Genomic DNA, 20,251 nt, shown 5'->3' with positions numbered 1-20,251 from the left:
TACTTTCAACTTTTCACTTAAAGGAAGCACTTCAGGGCATATCGAAATTGCCAGCATCACTATTCTTGGCGCTTTGGGGCCATTATTAAGTAAAAGGTTACTTGAGCACAAGCACTGTGATACTGCAAAAGTTGATCTCATAACAGATGGTTGTTAAGTGACAAATGGGCATATAGTGTATATAGCATACTACTAAGAATGTTGCACAATTTAAAATTGATGGATTGTTTGTTTCTGGAATCTTTAAAATTTTTTCTGGTGACAGTGGTTAACTGAAACCATGGAAATTGAAAACATAGATGAGTGAAAACTACTATACAAATTTCTTTCTGCAGTTTCTAGTTTTATGGACAGTAGCAAACACTTCGAATAGCATAAAGATAGTTGGAGAAAAATGGTTTCTCTCTAGCGTAGTCTACAAGTATTTATCTCTCCTGAGACAGTAGTGTAGAAGTAATGCCAAAACAAATAGCTCGGGAGGCAGTGAACAGATTTTTGTTTTCTTGAACAAGGAGACTGAGGCATGTTTAACATAACAAATACATGTTTTTGTTTTTTGCTAGGATAACACCTATCCTGAGATTTTGCGTTCTAATTTAGGATCAGTTGTGTTACAGTTGAAGAAACTTGGTATTGATGATTTGGTACATTTTGATTTTATGGATCCACCAGGTATGACTTATCAAAACACATTTTTATCAGATCTTTTAACCAAAATTGACTCTTAGTGTTTTTCTGCATCCTATTTAATATGTATATTAAATACATTTTGCCTTTTCCATCCAGTGTGCATCAAGATTAAGTCTTACGTGATAGCATTAAAACTAAAAAAGGTGACAGTTATATGAGCACATTCTGTTTTTTCTTCAAAAGTTATTATTGGGGGGGTGGTTAGGTAAATTGAATTATCCTCTGGGCATGAAAATGTGAGAATTCCTAATTTTTCTTTGGGGAAAAAACAGTCTGATAAACACATTGATGAATTAGCAGTTATTTAATGTATTTCGGAAGAAGACAGTTTTGCCTACAGGAGAATTTTGCAATGTTTTTATGATTCATTGTTTGCTAGATCTGTATAATTGAATTGGATGACAGTTTGAGTTTGAGTTTGGTCCACTGCAGAATGAAAAATGAGATTGCTTATAATAGTTTGTACTTTGTCACATTTTTGCTTGCTTAAGGCACCGTGTCTAATAGATTGTCTTTTATCCCTAGCTCCTGAAACTCTGATGAGAGCCCTGGAACTTTTGAATTATCTGGCTGCTTTAAATGATGATGGAGATCTGACTGAATTGGGATCCATGATGGCAGAGTTTCCTCTAGATCCACAGCTCGCAAAAATGGTTATTGCAAGTTGTGACTACAACTGTTCTAATGAGGTCCTATCTATTACTGCTATGTTGTCAGGTAATAGAGGGAAAGGAACAAAAAAAAGCCCAGCTCTTCAAAGTTTGGGTGGACTTCACTTTTGTTTTTGTTTTTTAATTTTTAGTATGATAGTGGATTTTATAGATGATTTTAAGGAATTAATCTTGTTTCCTAAATACCTTGTAAATAGCTTCGTAATGACATAGTACTTACAAAAGTAAAGTAAGTCATTGTGCACAAAAGATAGTAAAACATTGGCTGTCTTGAGTGCTAATAAAAATTGCAGTTAGTTTGAGCACAGTTGTAACTGAATTCTTTGGTTAAAGGTCCATCACTGCTATCTTTGTGGGGTTTTTTTTTTGTTTTTTTTTTTTTTACTGCAAGTACAAGAAGAACTTTGCTCTAGTACTTGGCTCTATTAAATGTGCCTGTGGCAAACTTAAAGCTATACATTAAGTTGAGCCTTTTCTATATATGTACTCCAATGGCACCCAAACAAACATGAATTTCAGACTTGATATCAAGTAAATAGAAATAGGGATGTATAATTTTAGGCTTAAAATCTAATCTGATAATGACATTCTTTTACAATGGTAGAAAAACTTGGTAAAAGAAACATACCTAATATATAAAATTGCCAATTTTGTAAAATTGGACCATTAAGCTAAGGAAATAATGCTGTTTTTAGTAACAAAATGTAAACCACAAATGAATAGTAACTTGGAAATTAGATTTTTCCTAAAGGAAAAGAAATATTGTTAAGAAACAAATGAATGGCTATTCTTACAGCTAAAAATAGAAAATAAGTTCTTACAATCAAAATATTCTCTGCTACTAGTTTTAGCACTGGAGAGAACTGACTCCCTATTGCTGAGTGGTTTATTGATCTTAATGCTGCAAATATTTCAAAATATTCTGTGGAATTAAAGGATAAATTGAAAAAAATTTAAATATAAAATAATATGGCTTAGTTTAGATGTATGGTATATTCTAATGGTGTGAATTTTTTTATTTAAGAAGTAGCTAAAATGTTTTCTTGCAGAGTTATGACTGATCAGACTCAGAGCAGATGGGCAGGGCAGTATTGAGTCACTTTAATTAAATTGTAGCTTCATTTGCGGAGGTGGTGGTAGGTTGTTGTCTGCCTTTCTTATATGTTGTTTTATAGATTCTCCCAGTTGTACCTCTCCCAAGATTTTAGTTTTTAGAGAAAGTGTGGGGCAAGAACTAATGGATTGTGTACTTATTTGTCTATCTACCTAGTTTTTATTTCTCTAGGTTCTCTTATCAGATATACTTATATGATTACCGTTGAGTTAAGAATATTAGCTCTTTAAAAAGTTTGTTGTTGTGATGCAGTTGTAATCTTCCAACTACATCTCAGTTTTATTTGTAATTTTAAAAACTTATTTTTATTTATTACAAATAAAAACCTTTAGTTTATCAGGAGAATGAGCATTTATGTGCAGCAATGTAAATGGACTGTTTTTAAACGGTCCATTTGTAGGAAAAGTGTTCAAATAAGAGGCGAGGAAGAAGTCATGGAACAAAAAACAGTTTGCTAAGCTTGTAATGCTTTGTTTGACATTAAAATAGGTTTTGAAGTTTTAAGGTCCTGATATTAACAGTGCAAATCTAGAGGCCTTTCAGAGCAGTACTTATTTATTCCCACTTAACTCTAGTGGCTAGTTCACATTAACATTCACAGCTGTGAGAAGTTTGTGTTACTTTTATGATTACCTTGCTTCAGTTACATTAAGCAAGAGTTTTAATATTTATTATGATCATGTTTTGTTGTCACTATTTGGCTATTTTGACATCTTTTTAAAGGGGAAACTGTATGGGAAAGAGTAATATGATACTGTATTTTATCTTGTTGTTGATTATTCCCATTATCTTCTATCGGAACCGATAATTTATGAAGTTTTTCATTGACAAGGTTTTAAGAGCTTTTAAAATGTGTTGAAGAAGTCCCAAGCTGTTAAGTATTTTTATTTTCATATTGCTTTTATGACTATGGAATTGCTAAACTGAATTAAGGAAAGTTGTATTTCAAAAAATGTAGTACATGCTTTGTAACAATTTAAAGTTTTATGTGAATTAATATTGAGGCTCTAAACAAATAACTGTAGTTACATATTTTGATGACCCTTGATATGACTGTTTCAGACTAATTGTCAACTTTTGAAATACTGGACTTTGCTTTATATTGAGGTTTTGATACAAATAAGTTTGTTTTTTCTTTTTTAAAATTGGGACTTTATTTTCTAATCCTTTTGTTAAAATGCTGAAACACTAGGCTGAATATCCCAGCCTTTTTGAATTTTCTTAATTCAGAGGCGGTTTAACCTTCCACCACTACTGCTATCATCCAAACCCAAGAATTCTTGATATTTTTATGTTTACATATGCTTCTGCTCACCGGTGCTAATAGTGATACCCACCAGTTGGTAATAACCACAGTATTAGGGAAAAAATTCTGATAGAAACATGGCAGTAGACTGGTTTCAAAGTTGTTGTTAGCTCTGCAGTGGGCAAGCGTAGCTTCCTAACTTTCATGGCCATTCAATAGATGTAGTGGATGTCCTTTTGAAAAATTACAGTTAGCTGAAAGGCAATTGACACCATTATTCTGGTTATTGGTAGAGCTATCAGCACTGGTTTTTTTAAATAAGTTGAGCTTTTTAGTATCCTGATGGCCTTCAGAATAGCTGTTTTGATGCCTACTTTTAGATCTAGTTAAAATAATCAGGTACTCTGTAGCTTTGAAATCCTCTTGTCTTACAGATGTGGTTAGGTGTTGATGTACCAAATCAAGGTAGTAAACAGTCCAAGATGCAGTTGGAGGCCATCCTGCCCTGCCCTATGCTCTGTGAACTGACCTAGCTAGGCCTTGTTCCTCTATCTGTGAATGCGTGACTCATCGATATGGGCGTTTGTGTTGGGCCCATACCAACCTTGTTTAGTCCCACAGTGTTTTGTTCGCCCCACGGAGGCCAAGAAAGCCGCAGATGAGGCCAAGATGAGATTTGCCCACATAGATGGAGATCATCTGACACTGCTGAACGTCTACCATGCTTTTAAACAAAGTAAGTGTAAATTTGATTGGAGACATTCTTTTGTCTAAATGTCACTTGCAGTGTATAAGATGTTTCTTTGTCCCACTTTCATTTATTATCTGTGACAACTTACATTAGAAACCCAGAGGTACTTTAGAAAAACTCCTGACTAGCATTTAAAATAGAAATCGCCAATCTTTCCCCAAGTTGTTTATGTTTATAATCAGGGGATAAAGCACCAGTTGTAGAAAACCTGAAAAATACGGTGATAAAAATGACAGACTTGCATGACATTTATCGCTAACAAGCAAGTTTTTATATACTTTTATTTCTGTGCATTTTACATTTTAAGAATAGTTTTATATTGTTTATACAATTCATTACTCTAACATTTTTACTAATAAAGAACTTTTTACACCAACATAAAGCTAATAGAAAAAAATGGACAAGTATGAATGATGGTACTCAGGCTACCAGTGGTCTTGTAAACATGATATGGAAAAGTTCAACTGTACTGTTAGCCCAAGAAATGCATTATTATTTTGGCATTATTATTGATAATGAAAGGCACTACCATTTTCTCACCTATAAAATTTGCAGACATTGAAGAAAAATATTCCTTAGCTGTATGGGAGTGGGATTATGTGGTCTTTATGTGATTTTATGTTACCAAGAACTTTAGCAACCTTACACTCTTTGACCCAGAAATAATTTAAAAAGTTATTTTTTGATATTCTGTGTACACTGGTTTGATTAAAGAATGTCATCCCATCATTATTTATGGTGGTAAAATAAAATTGGCTACCCAAATGCCTACCAGTGGAAAAATTGTGAGTTATGCTGTAGACATATGAAGTAATTGTTCTAGCTTTAAATTATCTTATCAGAGAATATTTAGTGACCTGAAAAACATTTGCCAATGACTTGTAAATGAGGAAACATAATAATAATGAAGTTATTGCTAGCTGCTGTTGTTGGAATGTACCATTTACAAAAATTGAGAGGAAACCTTAATAAATTCAAAGGAGAAAAAAAATACAGCAATTGAGTGCAACCGGATCTGACAGTTTTGGTTTTTTTTTAACTGATAGCCCTACATCATCACCCCGTGCCAAAAATGTGGAATTCCGTCACTAAGTTTGTAGTTTCTTCTCATGAGAAATTGGTTTCCTAATTTATAAAGTTGACATTCCAATTTTGTATGTCTGGTTTTATTTGTAACTCATTTTTATTATCTCATAAAAATCTCATTTATACCCTTAAAATGGGGAACCTGTTGACTTTGGCACATCTCTGTGGGGGTGATGGTGAATTTATTTGTCTTGGGGTCCAGAAGTGCTAGAGAGCCAGTGTGTGCACCAGACGTAGTACCTAACTTGCTTTACGTCTGTTGCTTACTCCAGAACCCTGATGAGTTGAATAGAATTGATGACTAGCAGAGAGAAAGAATGGAGCCCTTCTCTGCCCAGGCCCGAAAAAACTTGGGCAGATATGAAAGTTAAGGGAAATGTGGTTATGAAACCAAAGGCTCAAGACCAGCACATGGTTTACCTTAGAATCTTTCTTGTATCCAAATACTGGTCTTACGAAGTGCTGAAGACTTACCCCTGATTAGACAGATATACTCAAAAAACCTACCGTATTCCTCTTGTATGCAAAACATGCAGGGTGACCAAGAGATACATAACCTATTAAAGCCTTGAGAAGGAACAGATTTACAGTCAGAGGGAATGTAGTAAGTTAGAATGGTCTTGTCCACTCACCAGATGTGTGATCTATTTCTGATAAATACATCAAAATACTACTTTTTACATCAAAATACAACTAATAAAATAGAAAAAACAGACAAGTATGAATGATGGTTCTCAGGCTACAAGTGGCCTGTAAACAAGAGTTGGAAAAGTTCAAGTCTACTGTTTGCCCAAGAAATGAATTATTAGTGAGAGGTACTATGAGCTCTCACTGCCAGAGGGATGGTTAGTCATTGGTGGTTTTTAGGGGTTTGCAGTATGTGATGACTTGACATTTATTAGAACCGTCCTTATTAGTTAAAGATGAGGATTTATCTTTTAATCACTGATTGCCACCTTTTCAAATAAGAGAAGCCCTTTAAAAAAAAAAAAAGCAAAAAACTTTGCCAGATCCCCATGCGTTATTATTTCAATATAGACATATATATGGATATGAAAATATTTGAAATATTTTCATGAAAGCTTTTTAAATGGTTGTATGTTATTAATTGAATCATTCAGTATATTTGAAACAAAGCGTGTTTCAGATACTGGTCAAGATGTTTTACGTTACAGACAATAGTTGATTACATAGTGAAGCTAAAATGTCACGTCAGTTAAAATGTTGTCTTAATACTGTTTATGGAAATAACCCTTTGAAATCCAAAACTAGATTTAAGTTATTTTGCAGTACCTTAATCTGTCTGGGGAGGGGAGATTACTCTCTAAAAATTAGACAGTGATTTGGCTTTAGATCTTAGGGGTAGTTTACTGTATTGGTAAGAGAGAAACACCTAAAGTTATATTAATAAAATGTTCCCAGTTTTAGATTTACTTTTCCCATTTACGCAATTATTTCTCACAAGTTTAGAATTACAGTAGAACCATCAGATGTTAGTTATTAGTCATTTGTTCTTAACAAATAACTTAGAATTGCCATTTTTCCATCTGTAGTACATGAATTCTAAAAATTGAGAACCACACAAAAAAACTACATTTCAAGCCATAGTCTGCAAATCAACAACCCTTTCAAAAATTTGCCTTTTTATTGTCCAGCTTGGGCATTTTCCTGCCTTTCAGCTTGTTATAGAGCATCAGCGTAAGTAAAATTACCTCCACGGTGTGCTGTTTCAGCTCCCAAAGATATTCAGTGCTTTGGTTTAAATGTCAATAGCTTCAGATGGGTACCTTTTATTTCTTATTCCAGATGGATTAATTAATGGGTGTTCTAATATGTTACTGTATTCTTTAATTCAAAGATCTATTTCCTGTCTCCACCCCCACGCACTCTTAATTTCTGAAATGGGGATGCATTTTGTAATGGATAAAAATGTACTTATGTATTTGTTATGTCTCTAAAAAACATTAAGGCAAAGTTATGCACTATAACTAGAATCCTAGAACCAAAGAGAAAAGAATATGCTGAAGGTAAGCATACATCACAGTAGCAAGAGAAGGATCAACAGTTTTAATTTTTGTTTTCTCTCTCCCATTTCACAATAACCCTCTTAGTTTTATTTATCAAAGGTCCTCTGAAACAAATAATGCAGTTCTTTGCCATGACTGTCTTTGGTACATAAAAGATGTCACTGTAAAATTTTTTTCATGATGCTACAGGTTGAGCTCTTTAAATGAGCAACACTAGGCTAGTTGGAAGCTTATCAAGGATTCATCAGAGAAATATCCGTTTGATAATACATGCAGTAAAATTACTTGAAGTTCTTAGACTTAGGTTTTGTTTATTAAACGTGAATGGAGGTTTCAGGCATCCTTGTAAACTTCAGTTTCAGGACTTGCTGGTAAATTGCTTAGAGGCACATGTGTCGCTATAAAACTTTGACGTCTTTAAGTCTGGGGTGCTCTAGCTCAGGCGTAAAGAACAATACCGAACAGTTGTTTGCAGTTATCTTAATCTAAAGCTGTAGTTTCATTGAAAATGAACAGGCAGTGACTTTTACCTAATACACCCAGCCTTCCCTTATCTAATAGACTATCTGTTGGAAACAACCAGGTGGATGTTAATGGGTGAAATAATTCACTAAAAACAGTTAATTCAAAATCATTGTTTTGGCATCCAAATCCAAAAGCGTTGTTACTGTTTCTAATGTTGAATCACACTACAGATCTTTGAGAAAGTTGGTAACATTGCAGTTTTAAAGAAAATGTTGTGGGTAAATCTCCTTTCTGGTTTATTTAGCTTATTCTTCATAACAATTTTTTTAATTAGAGAATATTCCTGTGTGGATGATTCATGGTCCCCTCTTTTCTCCCCGCCTTCCACCTTTTTAGATCATGAATCGGTTCAGTGGTGTTATGACAACTTCATTAACTACAGGTCCCTGATGTCTGCAGACAATGTACGCCAGCAGCTATCTCGAATTATGGACAGATTTAATTTGCCTCGTCGAAGTACTGACTTTACAAGCAGGGACTATTATATTAATATAAGAAAAGCTTTGGTTACTGGGTATTTTATGCAGGTATGTAGATAATACGGGAATGAATAATTAAGTATTCACATGACACTGATTTCTATTAACAGTCCTTTGAATCCACTCGAAAGCAAAAGTGAGTTTACGCATGCCCTTAAAAATTAATCTTAAATGTTGTTACATCCAGTTTCTTTGAGTGAATTAATATACTAAGAAATCTTAAGTATTTAATGAGTAACAAATTAATGCACTAAATGGCTAAGGTAGTCTAGTTATACAGGAATCAGTTTTAGAATTATTTTATTAATAGAGTCTTTGTTGTACAAAATGGAAACTTTGGCTACTTTCAGATGTGATTAGGCACCCGTTTCTTCAGGAATGTGAATATTGATCAGTGCAAAGTTTCTCTGAATCTAGGTCTTAATTGGAAATATATTGTCATAACAGAGTACTAAAAGGAGGCAATTGAGCAGATCCAAAAGTACATACAGTTGACTTTAGTCTTTATCTAAAAACTAAGCACCTCCAAATTCAAATATTCAAATACGTGGATTTCATTTACAGTCCTCTTACAGAGTGGATCATTGGTAATTATGTCCAAGACCCTTGCATACTGCAAAAGCCAAAAATGTCTGTTGAGTAGCAATAAAGATGAAACATAATTTAAAAGATTTTATTTAGTTTAAGTGTGCTGTATTAATGGCTATACAAACAGAAGTAAAACTTGTCAAGTAAATATTGCGAAGTTGTTTTAAGGTGTTTATAAAAGAAGAGAAACTTTGAGAAAAATGCAAGAAAATTTTGTGGTGATAAAATAGAAAACAAATCACTTGATTTGGGATAGGTCTCTTCTATCTGTTTCCTGTTTGTTCATTCTCTCTTTGACTGTGTCTCTTAAGCAAGATGTGGCTTACCCTTAAGGCCAGATGGGCTCAATAGCTAGAATATGAGCTTAAAGACAGTCTCAGAATGAAAAATCAAAGGAGATTGGGGAGATGTCTGTATTTGAATCTAAGTAACAGTAAGAATGTTTATTGTGGCATCTTATTATATAATATCTTAGGCTTATTAGAGTTTGGTGAATAATAGGTATGAGCATTCTTTCTCGAAACTCTTAACTATATTCTTAATATTTAATATGTACTAGCTTCTTTTTGACATGTTCTGTTCTTTTTTAGGGGAAAGGGGTGGGGTGAGGGAGGCAAGGTCTCACTCCCAGGCTGGAGTGCAGTGGCGCAATGACGGCTCACTGCAGCTTTTACCTTCTTGGGCTCTGGTGATCCTCCCACCTCAGAGTTACTGGGACTACAGGCACGCACCATGATGCCCAGCTAATTTTTGCCTTTGTGTGTGTGTAGAGACAGGGCCTCGCCATGTTGCCCAGGCTTGTCTTGAACTCCTGGCTTCAAATGATCCTCCTACCTCGACCTCCCAAAGTGCTGGGATTACAGACATGAGCCACCAGGCCTGGCTTGACATGTTCTTAAATTTGCTTTTTATATTCAAAAAAAAAATTGATGAAATTATATTCAAGCATTATACTTCTTAATTATGTAGATTAAAATTTGGTACAAACAGCTGGGCACCACAGAGTATGCTTGCTAGTAGTGCTTCTCTAGTAGTCCTCGCTACTAGAAAAGTTGAGTAGGGAGCAAGGAGCGTTGAAGCCAGCCCAGGCAACATAGCAAAACCCTAGATCTTAAAAACAACAAAAAATTTATTAGGAACAACATGCATTGTAATACCTGACACCTAATAGGTGTTTAGTAAATATTTTGAATGAAATTGAGTTTCTTTTCCATTATTCATGTTCATTCTTTATGCACAGAATATTAGAATTGGAAAGGGAGAACTTGTCAATTTTGATGAGTATCACCAGTCAAGGCGTTACCAAAAAAAAAAAGAAATGAAAGAGAAGCACGTGCAGGCTCTTTTTTTCATTTTTTATTTTCCTGTCTTTGTAGGTTACCTTTTTCTTTTCCTCTTTGCCCTCTTTAGTTTTCTACCTTATTTTTTATTTATTTATTTTCTTTTTTGAGATGGAGCCTCTCGCTCTGTCACCAGGGCTGGAGTGCAGTGATGTGATCTCAGCTCACTGCAACCTCTGCCTCCTGGGTTCAGGTGATTCTCCCGCCTCAGCTCCTGAGTAACTGGGATACAGGCACCCGCCACCACGCCTGGCTAATTTTTGTATTTTTAGTAGAGATGAGGTTTCACCATGTTGGCCAGGCTGGGCTAGAACTCCTGACCTCAGGTGATCCTCCTGTCTCGGCCTCCCAAAGTGCTGGGATTGCAAGCATGAGCCACCACACCCGGCTTTAGTTTTCTACCTTAGACATGAATGTTCTGGTAATTGTTTGTCTACTCATAGTTGGCGCCCAGTGCTGAAGAGCCTGCTCTCGATGGTCTAAGGCAGGAAAGATCAGATAATAATGTTGGGCTCTGTGAACCCGTGAGATCCCTGTCAGAACTACCTAACGCTGCCTGCCCTTGGAGCATAATAGGTATAGACAAATGGGTATGACTGCGTTCTAATAAAACTTTCCTTATGAACACTGAAGCTTGAATTTTACATGCTACTCATGCTTCACGGGATGTTTTTTGTATGATATTTTTTCTTTCTAATTAAAGATGTATAAACCATTTTGGATTCACAGACCTTACAAATAGAGGCTGTGAGTTGGATTTGGCCCACAGGTGGCAGTTTGCTTATCTCTGCTTTTATAAGACAGTGATAAAAAAGTATAGCCATAGAATGAAAAGTAAAAGGGAGGCCTGCCTTTTCCTAACTATATAGGTAGCTTTACAACTAGTATGACAGAAGCATTGTGTTAATAATATACTGGGTTTTTGTTTTTGTTTTAGGTGGCACATTTAGAACGAACAGGGCATTACTTAACTGTGAAAGATAACCAGGTGGTTCAGTTGCATCCCTCTACTGTTCTTGACCACAAACCTGAATGGGTGCTTTATAATGAGTTTGTTCTAACAACAAAGAATTACATCCGGACATGTACAGATATCAAGCCAGAATGGTAAGTACACCTTTTGTTCTAATAGTTTTTTGTTAATACTTCACTCAAAATGGAACCCGACTGTTGCTAGAGTCATGGCCTTGCATTCACTCATTGAGGATTTATATTTCATTGTGTAGGTATGAGGGTATTGACTGGATGGTGTGGTTAATCTTTCACACCCTTCTTTTGATAAGTGGAAAGTGGGATTGTTGATATTTATGGGCAGGATTTGAAGCCAAATGTAAAGTTACATTTGAATAGCATGAAAAGTTTCTTTAGGGGCTGGGCATGGTGGCTCACACCTGTAATCCCAGGACTCTAGGAGGCCAGGGTGGGAGGATCACTTGAAACCAGGGGTTCAAGATCAGCCTGTGCAATATAGCCAGACCCCATCTCTACTAAAATATATATAGGTGTGTACAAAAATTTGCTGGGCATGGTGGTGCTGCACACCCGTAGTCCCAGCTACTGGGGAGGCTGAGGCAGGAGGATTACTTGAGCCCAGGAGTTTGAGGTTGCAATGAGCTGTGATCATGCCACTGTACTCCAGCCTGGGTGACAGACCCTATCTCTCAAAAATACTTTTAAAAAGGGTTTAAAAAAATTTTTTTTTTAAAAAGAGTTTCTTTGGAGCCATTCTTTTGCTGTTGTGATTAACTCAAGTCAGTACTGTTTCTTGCAGAAATTTTTTTTTTTTTACATTTTATTTCTCCCATTACAATTAGCTCTCAACTATTTATTATTTATATATTGGTTTTTAGGAATTGTGCAGGCATAAAAATGATAACTCTTTGTCTTTTAACATACTAGCTTTTACAAAATGTAGAGTGAGAACTGATTGTTTTAAGCAAAATAACCCTCACCTTCATGGTTTTTTTTATTTATGCCAGAATCTGTTCTATAACCTATGATAGGAAATGTCAGCCAAAAGTAGTGGGACTGAAGGCATGTATTCTAGTTGCTGTCACTGCTTTATATGGTATGACTGCTTTCTTATACAGATTTGGGACTTCTGACACTTAAATTGTGTAGGACATTACCATTTTATCTGAAATGCTTTGTTGAGAAAAAAATTGTATAGCTAAACTTTATAAAATATTTCAGTCAGGTATATTTTGGGGGTATAGAGTTACAGTTATTTAAAAAACAATTGGAAATGAGAAGATCCAATCATTTGAATACCACGATGTTTCCTACACAGAACCTGTTATATTACTATATCCTTGGAGCTGCAAGTTAATAGTGTGCCAGAGTAAAGAAATCAGTGACTTTATCTGTTATCCTTACATTAATGTATCTTGAGGGTTTTTTTTTGTTTGTTTGTTTATGGTAAGTTCAACATCAGAAAATTTACATCTTACTAAATAAAATACTTAACACATTTCTAAAAGTGCCATTTGTAAGGATTAGTTATTTGTATTTTTATGAGACTTGAATTCATAGATTTGCCTTGGTTCATCAGTATATTAATGAATAATGCCTATCCTATTAACAACTCCAGTATTTCAATTAAATGTTAATTTGGAAATTTTTCTCCCCCTTTCTAAACAGGTTGGTGAAAATTGCCCCTCAATATTATGACATGAGCAATTTCCCACAGTGTGAAGCAAAAAGACAGTTGGACCGCATCATTGCCAAACTTCAATCCAAGGAATATTCACAGTACTGAATTCAGTGCTTAGAACTGAAGTTATTGAGAGGACAGCTTTAAAAGATGAATGAACTCAAAAGTTCGAGTTGTGCTCTTCACGTTGGTTCGATAATGGCCTTTATTTGAAAGCTTTTTAATTTTTCTTTACAGTAAATATTCCATTCTGATTTCATAAATTAAACATTTATGCCTCCCTTTTGTGTTGACACTGTAGCTCATACTGGAAAAGTCGATCAATGTTTTGCAGTTTATTGAAAGTAGTTCTATATATAACAATGTTATAAGCATTTCTTTAGAAATGGTTGAAAATGCTTCTAAAATGTGATTATCGACCATGGTATGCATGATCGTTGTAATTGTTGACATTCCTTTTAGAAGTTGTGAAATGTTACAACTTGTGCTTATGTAGACACAATCTTCTGTCTCAGTACAGAGGCACTGACTTCAATAAAGTCTATTTATACTAATTTCGGCCAAAGCCCTTTGGTATCTTTGTTCTAGTCTCTAAGTATAGCTGTTTTTCTTTTCAAGTGTGGAGCTTTTTTATTATTATAATTATACTCTTACTACATATTTAATGTCTTTCTACAAGGAGTACTCCTTCGGAAAAGTAGCTGTTAAAACAATGTTTTTAAGAGCATGGCTTAGCGCTTTGTTAGGTTAATCAGGATGTGATCGATCTAAAAGGAGTAAAGTGTGTGTAGTGATATTTGAAAATGGACCTCAAAAGACAGAACAATGAAAGGAGAGCTCTCTACTTGTCTTAGAGTTCCTTTCATAAGGTTCATAATTTATTATCTTAACTACATTTTTGTCAGATGTTTTTATTATACTTCTAGCTTCTCAAACATATTTATGTTAGGTAAGAGGGAAGCGTATTTTACATCTGTTTTACAAAATTCTTACAGTGTGTTAAAGTGTACATTTGACCTTCCATTTTCTGTGATAGGCAGTAGACAAGTTGAACACTTGTCTACATTCATTTTGGAATGAAAATTGAGGTGTTTTATGTGGCCCATAAAATGTTTTTTAATCAATTATTTTCATGTGAAGACTACTGTACTCATTAATGTCTGGACTTCCTCTTCTTCCCATCCTACCTTTATAAGTTTTTAAGCGTTAAAGGAAATATATAGATGTGTGCCTGGCATTTAAATATACTTGGTAACTAGCATGTGACTTAGGGAGTTGGGCAAGTTAACTCTTTGAAGCTAACAAGTATGCTTTTTAGTGTAGGTAGGTGTTACTAAATGATGCCTAGTGGCTTGAAAAAGTTAATGTGCCTTGTATAAGTGCCTCATTTTGTTCCCATGGAATAATTTACATGGTATAATAATACTTCAGGTTACATTTAAATATTAAATGTTAGATATTTATGCAACAGCATTTTGAAATGGTTAGATATTCATGCAACATTAAGCATTGGCAACATTGTCTGCCAGAATCTCTTAAAGTTATGTTGAAAAAAATCTAAGCACTTGGTCAGACTGTTCTCACTGAAATGGCAGCTCTCACCAGAAGAATATTTTGCCTGTTAATTTAAGCTGCAAGTGTAGTTTGTGAGGAGTTGTGTATCTTTATAATCTGACCATCCAATTTTAAGTAGGTCTCAGAGTGGTGTAACGTATTATTTAATCTTGGGCTGTGTAAAATGTGAAGTTAGACCATTAGGTTTTGTTACAGAGAAACTGTTAAGTGTTAGAGTTTTCAGATATCTAGAACAAAGTTTGGTATTTGGCAGAGCTTCTAGGAATGATGGGTGTGCATTGAGAATGGCCATGTAGAAAGAGCAAGCTGAGTTTTTATCATGATGTCTATCCCCCGCCATCTCCAGTTGTTCTAGGCTACATCTAACCAAAGCTGAAAGTTCTTCTTTTTTTTTTTTTTTTTTTTTTTGGAGACGGAGTCTCGCTCTGCTGCCCAGGCTGGAGTTCAGTGGTGTGATCTCAGCTCACTGCAAGCTCCACCTCCTGGGTTCATGCCATTCTCCTGCCTCAGCCTCCAGAGTAGCTGGGACTACAGGCACCTGCCACCACGTCTGGCTAATTTTTTTGTATTTTTAGTAGAGATGGGGTTTCACCATGTTAGCCAGGGTGGTCTCCAGCTCCTGACCTCGTGATTCACCCACCTCGGCCTCCCAAAGTGCTGGGATTATAGGCGTGAGCCACTGTGCCCGGCCTAAAACGGAAGATTCTTACCGTTGATGTTATTGACAAAGTTGTGGCTTTTAAAAATGGTCTTCTCTCAATCTCCTTCTCTTACAGATTTGGCAGCTGAACACCAAAGTTGTTAGTTTCCTTTGTTCACATAGAGCTATGATTATCAAATAATTTATTTGTGGTATAGAACAAGAAAATTAAAAAGTTTTTTTGAAGATTACCTGAAGAGATCACCTTCCTTTTATCTGTCAACTTGGAATAGGTGAACTGCTTGTTGCGATATGGTATAAGGAAAGGCGGCCATCAGCAAGTAGAACCATTGACCCTGCAAATGTTCAGGAAATTAACACAACTTGTGAGAAATGGGACAAGATAAAAAATGCCCTACAATAAATCAATTTAGCCGGAATCCAAAAGCACTCTATACTCAAGTTTTTTATACGGCATATGACTTAGTTCTAGAATTTTAGGTTTATAAGGTACTCGCATATACTTAGAAGTAATTTTAATGGCTATCCTCCCTAACCAGATACATTAAGAAAAACAGTTCATTACCCTTGAAGGCTGCCTAATAGCTCTTAGAAATGCTAAGCTAAAGCTCTTTCTGTGTAACACCTGATTCCAGTTTTTCCTTCTAGAACATAAATAAGGCTGTTTGTTCTGCTACTCGATGGCCATTTAGATATTTGGAATTAACTGTCATCTTCCCTTATTTTTAATTTAGACTGAATAATTTGGTTTTTTGTTTGTTTGTTTTCTTTCCTGTCAACATTTCTCTTTAACACTGTTTCCAGCTTTTCTGAACATTCCTGGTTAACCTCTGCCAAGTGTTCTCTGGATTGCAGTCAGTACTATGGTCGAAGCTGGACAGACTGCAGTTGAACTTGCTATTTCCCAGAGGACCAGGCCTACCATCACTTCTGTTACTACAATTTCAGATTACATTAACCTTTCAAGCAACCATAGCATACTTTTGTTTCATATTAATCTTAGTATAAATTTAAGGTGCCTAATTGCTACTTGAGAATTTTAATCTTTGTGGCTCAGGGCTGAGAAGGGACCTTCGCAGACCTTGGGTCGTGTTAATCTTTGGAGACTTCACCCTACATGTTGAAATATATCCACAGCTCATTAATGACATAAAAAATTAAAGGCAGGATAGGAATATCTTAAGCTAACAGTCTCAGAGTTCTTGTAGTATGAAACCTACACATTATTTCAAATTCAATTTTTATCAATGTTACATTTTAAAATGAAGTTGACAGATTTAGTAAATAATTGTATGTAAACATTAATTTGAATTTTGCAGTTTCTTTTAATATTAGAGAACATGATGAGGTGGTTTTCTGGTCTTGTGCATTTTTAGTGGTACCTTAAAAATTAGCTATAAGTATTTCTTAGATGATTAACAGCATTTCAGAGCAAGAGTCATGGTTCAGAGACAGTTTTTAAAGTTCTACTTTATTGAAGTATAATTAACATCAACTATACATTTTTAGATCTATAGTTTGATGAAGTTTGACAAATGTATACAGTTGTGTAATTGTCACCACAATCAATACACAACGTTTTCATCACCCCAAAAAGTTCCCCATGTGTCTCTCTAGCTAATATCCTTCCTCCTATTCCAAGTGTTTGGCTACTTGGAATCATACTGTGTGTAGTGTTTTATGTCTAGATTCTCTCATTTGGCATAATCCTTTCAAGAGTCATCTATTTCATATATATCAGTGAGTTCTTTTTTTATTGCTGAGTAGTTTTCCATTGTCTATGTACCATATTTGTTTATGCGTTTTCCAGTTAGAATGTCGGCTATTTCCAGCTTTTGGCTGTGATGAGTAAAGCTATTTGCATGTAGATTTTTATATGGGCATGGATAAGTTTTTCTATTGGTAAGTAACTAGGAATCAAGGTTGCTGGGTTGTGATAAATGTATGTTAAATTTTGTGAGAAACTGCTAGTTCTTCAAAATGCTGTATCATGTTGCTCCCCCACCATCAGCATATAGGTGTTTTGATTGCCCTCTATGCTTGCCAACATTTCATACTATCTATTTTATTTTAAATTTTAGCCATTTTAGTAGGTGTTGTACCTCGTGGTTTGTTTGCATTTCTCTAATGACTAATCAGTAATGGTGTGGAATATTGGGATGTCTTTTCATGTCCATATTTACCATTTATATCTCTTAGGTGAAGTAACTTGTCATAACTTTTGCCCTTTTTATAATTAGTAGTTTTTGATTGTTGAGTTTAAGAGTTCTTTGTGTATACTGGATCTAACTTCTTTATGAGATAATCTGTTTTGTAAGTGTTTCTCTAACCTGTTAGCTTATACTGTTGTTTCCTTAAGAGTGTCTTTTGAAGAGTAGAACTTTTTTGAGACAGAGTTTCGCTCTTGTTGCCCAGGCTGGAGTGCAATGGTGTGATTCCAGCTCATGACAACCTCCACCTCCCAGGTCCCAGGTTCGAGCGATTCTCCTGATGCTTCAGCCTCCGGAGTAGCTGGGATTACAGGCATGCGCCATCACGCCCGGCTAATTTTTTATTTTTAGTAGAGACGGGGTTTCTCCATGTTGGTCAGGCTGGTCTTGAACTCCCGACCTCAGGTGATCCACCCGCGTCAGCCTCCCAAAGTGCTGGAATTATAGGTGTGAGCCACCGCCCCCAACCAAGAAGAGTAGAACTTTTACAAATATTGATCAAGTCCAATATTTGGTTTTGGGTTAGTTTTTGTTTGTTTTCTTAAATGGTTTAATGGTTTGTGCTTTTTGGTCAGGGTCAGTTTTGGTGGTATGCTAAGAGGACAGCAAAGAGCAGTCTGGTTTGAATGGAGCATGATCTCTTTATTTAGGTAAAAGCAGAGGAGAATTTAGGTTGGGGTTGAGTTGTTGAGGAACTTGAAGGTTAGGCTAGGTGTGCATCTGAGTTCAATATAGAGGATAGATTGTCAGAAGAGGGTTCACTGAAGTCATTTAGAAAAAATACTACACAATCATGCAGGTAATGAGATTGAACTAGAAGAATCAGAATGAAAGGGACAGAGATGAAGTGGTGATCTAAAGCAAGAGAGCCATTAGAGATAGCTCGTGTAGGCTATATGAGATGCATGGCTTGGGGTGCCAGTCATGAATCTAGGGTGCAGATCAATCTGAGATCCTAGTTGCTGCTGAGAGAGAAAAAAATGGTGGCGATTACAAAGCACAGAACCTTTAATAAGAGGATGGGAGGGTGAAGGAGCAGCCAGAAAGTAAAATAGTTTATTTAGATAGTGGAGTTTCATGCTGCAGAGAGGTGTGTGGTGGATGGGAACTGTGAATCCTGAAAGCTGTGGGAATTGGTAGTTTGGTCTTTAGCCAGCTTACGTAAGTTTAAGGTAGAGGATACAAGCAGGTAGTCAAAAGGACCAGATGCAGCCTGCCCTCAACGTGATCCTCATGAAGTGTTTCAAAGAAATAGAATACGTTTCTGTAAAAATAGATCCACATAAAGTTTTCAAAATATTCCTAAGTCTGGCAAGGGCGGGCCTACCTGAAGTTTCTCCTGACACACTATAATCGGCTGCTTTGTAGGCAGGCTTGTATTCTTCAGTTTGCATGCCTTCATTTAGTCTACCTGGAGGCATTGTTGGGTGAGAAAGGGTTTTGAAGTGGGAAAGCTTGTAAAGCCTGCTTTTAACAGAAAGTTTCATGGGCAGGATTCAGACCAAGAGGAAAAAAACTTCAAGTTAACGGACCACCTTGAAATTTTAGGCAAAACCTGTACCTGTGTCATGGGAGAGACTGGGATTATGGCCACACTCGATCTGAAGTTGAGGTCAAACTTAGTGATGTTAGCTTTGAAAATAGGAGAGATTTTCATAGACCAGGTTGAAGATAGAAGGGAAAGTTACAAGGGACTTCAACTTAAATTTAGTCTCTCTTATCTTGGCACAGAGGGATGTATCTGTTAATCTGAGGTGGATCAAGTTCCGGCTTGAGAGAGGGAGTAATGTGTGAGACTTTGAAAGTGGTTTGATTGTGAGTAAGCAAGAGATCATCAAAGAGATGGCTTAGATCATGGGCATACTTAGATCTTACAAATTTGATGATGAATTCACGCTAGCCTGAGAACTGAAGTGGAAGGCTACCCCTGGTTGATGATGGGTAGCAGGGATGTAGGAGAGTGGTAAAGTCTTTAAGATCTTGCCCTTTAAAAGAATCATCAGGTGGGGCAGATGATTAAAGATCATTACTTAGGGTTGAATGCATTCAGTGTGTTTAGATTTGCATGGCAGTTATACCCATAAACTCATAAAGAACCAGTGGATTTTCTGTATGTCTTGTTCTGTGGTTTTTGGTTAGTAGCATTGATGAACATATTCTACACTCAATAATAAACATGAAGACTTTGCTGAGAGGTTTCTTCATTTCAGCTCATAGATTTGCAGCTTATGTAAAGAATTGTTAGGCAGTTTAAAGTAGAAAATTTGGCTCAGCCAAATCTGAGGTAAGATTAAAATAAGGCATGCTATCAATTTAAGAGACTGAGTTACTTAAAACCATGAATAGATAGAAATTCATTCTAATGGTTACACAGGTGTGTGTTTTTTTATTTTAGATTATATTAAAAAGTACATTTGCTAAGATGCTGGGAAATACTTCAACTATGGCACTAGCACCATTAGCTTTAGCAGAGAACCTAGTATTGGTTTTGGTTTTTCTTTTTGAGACGGGGTCTCACTCTATCTCTCAGGCTGGAGTGCAGTGGTGCGATCTCGGCTCACTGCAACCTCTGCCTCACAGGTTCAAGCAAGTCTTATGCCTCAGCCTGACAAATAATTGGGATTACATGCACCCG

General features: G+C 35.9%; 1 protein-coding gene across 1 annotated transcript in view; it reads left to right on the top strand.

The window, feature by feature from the left end:
* The window catches only part of DHX15 (DEAH-box helicase 15), a 57,759-nt gene extending 44,035 nt beyond the window's left edge, over positions 1-13,724 (top strand). Inside the window, exons 9-14 of the mRNA XM_025384980.1 lie at positions 564-672; positions 1,216-1,407; positions 4,335-4,457; positions 8,447-8,637; positions 11,455-11,624; positions 13,158-13,724. Of these exons, the coding sequence (XP_025240765.1) occupies positions 564-672; positions 1,216-1,407; positions 4,335-4,457; positions 8,447-8,637; positions 11,455-11,624; positions 13,158-13,275 (903 nt within the window). The 3' untranslated portion in view covers positions 13,276-13,724. The remainder of the gene's footprint in view (positions 1-563; positions 673-1,215; positions 1,408-4,334; positions 4,458-8,446; positions 8,638-11,454; positions 11,625-13,157) is intronic.
* The last annotated feature ends 6,527 nt before the right edge of the window (positions 13,725-20,251 follow it).

This window comes from Theropithecus gelada, chromosome 5 (assembly GCF_003255815.1).
Source record: "Theropithecus gelada isolate Dixy chromosome 5, Tgel_1.0, whole genome shotgun sequence".
Taxonomy (NCBI): domain Eukaryota; kingdom Metazoa; phylum Chordata; class Mammalia; order Primates; family Cercopithecidae; genus Theropithecus; species Theropithecus gelada.
This window is presented reverse-complemented; position numbering and strand designations above follow the sequence as displayed.